General features: G+C 32.4%; 1 protein-coding gene across 1 annotated transcript in view; it reads right to left on the reverse strand.

Moving 5' to 3' along the window:
- LOC144976444 (collagen alpha-4(VI) chain-like) overlaps positions 1 to 2500 on the reverse strand; it is a 65284-nt gene that overhangs the window by 2492 nt on the left and 60292 nt on the right. Inside the window, exons 29-30 of the mRNA XM_078920736.1 lie at positions 2159 to 2273; positions 987 to 1154 (exon numbers count right to left, since the gene is read on the reverse strand). Of these exons, the coding sequence (XP_078776862.1) occupies positions 987 to 1154; positions 2159 to 2273 (283 nt within the window). The remainder of the gene's footprint in view (positions 1 to 986; positions 1155 to 2158; positions 2274 to 2500) is intronic.

Below are 2500 nucleotides of genomic sequence, written 5' to 3' on the forward strand. Positions count from 1 at the left end.
TATTATTATTATTATTTATTATTATTATTATTATTATATTATTATTATTATTATTATTATTATTATTATATATTATTATTATTATTATTATTATTATTATTATTATTATTATTATTTATTATATTATTATTATTATTATTATTATTTATTATTATTATTATTATTATTTATTATTATTATTATTATTATTATTATTATTATTATTATATTTATTATTATTATTATTATATTATTATTATTATTATTATTATTTTATTATTATTATTATTATTATTATTATTATTATTATTATTATTATTATTTTATTATTATTATTATTATTATATATTATTATTATTATTATATTATTATTATTATTATTATTATTATTATATTATTATTATTATTATTATTATTATTATCATTAACATTATTACGGTTATTGTTCACTCGTAGAAATCATCGAGTTCTATTAAAAGTATTTACATGTGTGCTGTCCTCACTGTGTTGGTTTCAACTAAGGGACAGAAGCTGTAATAACCGTATTTACCTAATATTCTTCTCAATTTTATATAATAATAATAATAAATGGCATTTTAAAGGCACTTTAAATTAGTGACAAGGTTTGAACATAGATATTGCCAAGTTTAGTTAGAAGGTTAATTTTCAAAATCAAAAATGAGTTCTTGTCATAAATGATTAAATCAACCCTTTTTGTACATCTTCGGGAAATCTTCACTTCTAAATATTTTTTTACAGCTAGTCAAGTTGAAAATGTATGAAATTTGAGAAAAGTTGCTAGATACCTTTCCTATACATCTGACCACATCTTCATGAAAAACCACCCGTTTAGTTCAAATAAAGTTTAAAATGCTCTGGGGAGCATATTCTTTCCGAAAATGCTATAATTATTTTTTAAATGAAAATCCTTATTTTTCACTTCCGACCGATTACGTCATGCACAGGCACTTTAAATTAATAGTTTGGATATATTTTTGAATTTTTACCTGTCTTTGTCGGCGGGCGGTGCCACTGGCTTGGAGTTGGTCGTGTAAGGTTTGAAGTGTGGTACAGGCACAACGTTAGGGTCGGCACACACTGGCTTGATACAACAGGCATCGTTGGGGTCGGTAGTAGCCGTACAGCCTTTTGGAACCATGGCGTAGTCCGCACATCTAGATCAACAATATATCGTGACGTTTGTTAAATATAGATGAATGAGAAAGTGATAGTACTAAATGTATTTGTGCGGCTATGTGGTCTAGATCTCTGACACTCGCCATCGGACTGATAGGTCAGGGTGGGAGGGGTTCGAGTCCCGTTCTTAACTTTCAACCCTTGGCCAGGTTTGAAAGTTTTTGCAAAGACGAATGTCATTTAAATCGATCGATATTTGAAGGACGAGTTTTCTGGCCAAATTTCTAAATATGTGTATTGTGAAGTCTCAGGTTTGAATTTTTTTTGCTAAGACGAAGGTCATTTAAATCGATCAATATTTGAAGGACGAGTTTTCTGATCAAAATTCTAAATATGTGGGGTTTTTTTTCCTCCAGAGCACGCCAGTTCTAGGCAAGCAGTGAAGATGACTAAGGCTCCAATTAACAGGTAGATAAACACGCCTCTCGGACAATCGTCATAATGTAAAAAATGGTAGTGATTTGTAGACACAGAAAACTACACAGGTTTTACTTTCGAGGGTATATGTCTAGATAAAATACCCACTGTTCAACCGCTTGGTCAATAGAACTAACACAGAAAACGATGTATAAATGTAAACGTTTAAAATCTGATCGAGAAAATCGTGTGATAACTAGTCACCCATTTGACGGTATAGATAGTGTGCGCTTGGCTAAGAAGCTCATAACATTGCCATCCCAAAGTATAAAGGACCAACACACAAAACTATGTGTAACCATGAACTTTTATAGTCTGGTTAATACAGTTGAGTGAGAAGTACTCATAATCGTGGATGGCAAAAACAATAACAAAGACCTGACTGACGTCATCGTCGTTCTACCTATAAAACAATAACAATGATCAGAGAGAGGGCGATTTCATTCACGTTACTGTTTAAAAACAACCAAATATGTTTGTCCGAGCACGTGTGAGGGTGTGCCACAAATTTTAAGTTTGATTGGTCAAAAATCCACTGGTTAATAATGAAGTAAATCAACTCTACCTCTGTCTGCATTGGGTCCTCCCAGCAGCGGCATCCAGACATTCACAAGAATAGCTACAGCCGTCATTCCATCGCTGTCCTTGGACGTAGATTTGACCTTTGTACAGGCAACCCTCTGTTGGAGAAATACAGTCAATGATTGCGTTAGTGTTTTTTTTTTAAATAGCGCAATAGGGAATGAGATTAGCGGAAGAGTAGCGTCCCTTGATTGGACGTCACCCATAGTCTGTGACGTCACCGAGAGAGAACGTCATGTTGGTTGTGCGGAAACGAGGACGAGAGACGCATGCGCACAACCAACATGACGTTCTCTCTCTAATAACTTTTCCGCCGGTGAAGTCA

The sequence above is a fragment of the Berghia stephanieae genome, chromosome 7 (assembly GCF_034508935.2).
Source record: "Berghia stephanieae isolate SIO BIC M18660-M18661 chromosome 7, UCSD_Bste_1.3, whole genome shotgun sequence".
NCBI classification, from domain to species: Eukaryota; Metazoa; Mollusca; class Gastropoda; order Nudibranchia; family Aeolidiidae; genus Berghia; species Berghia stephanieae.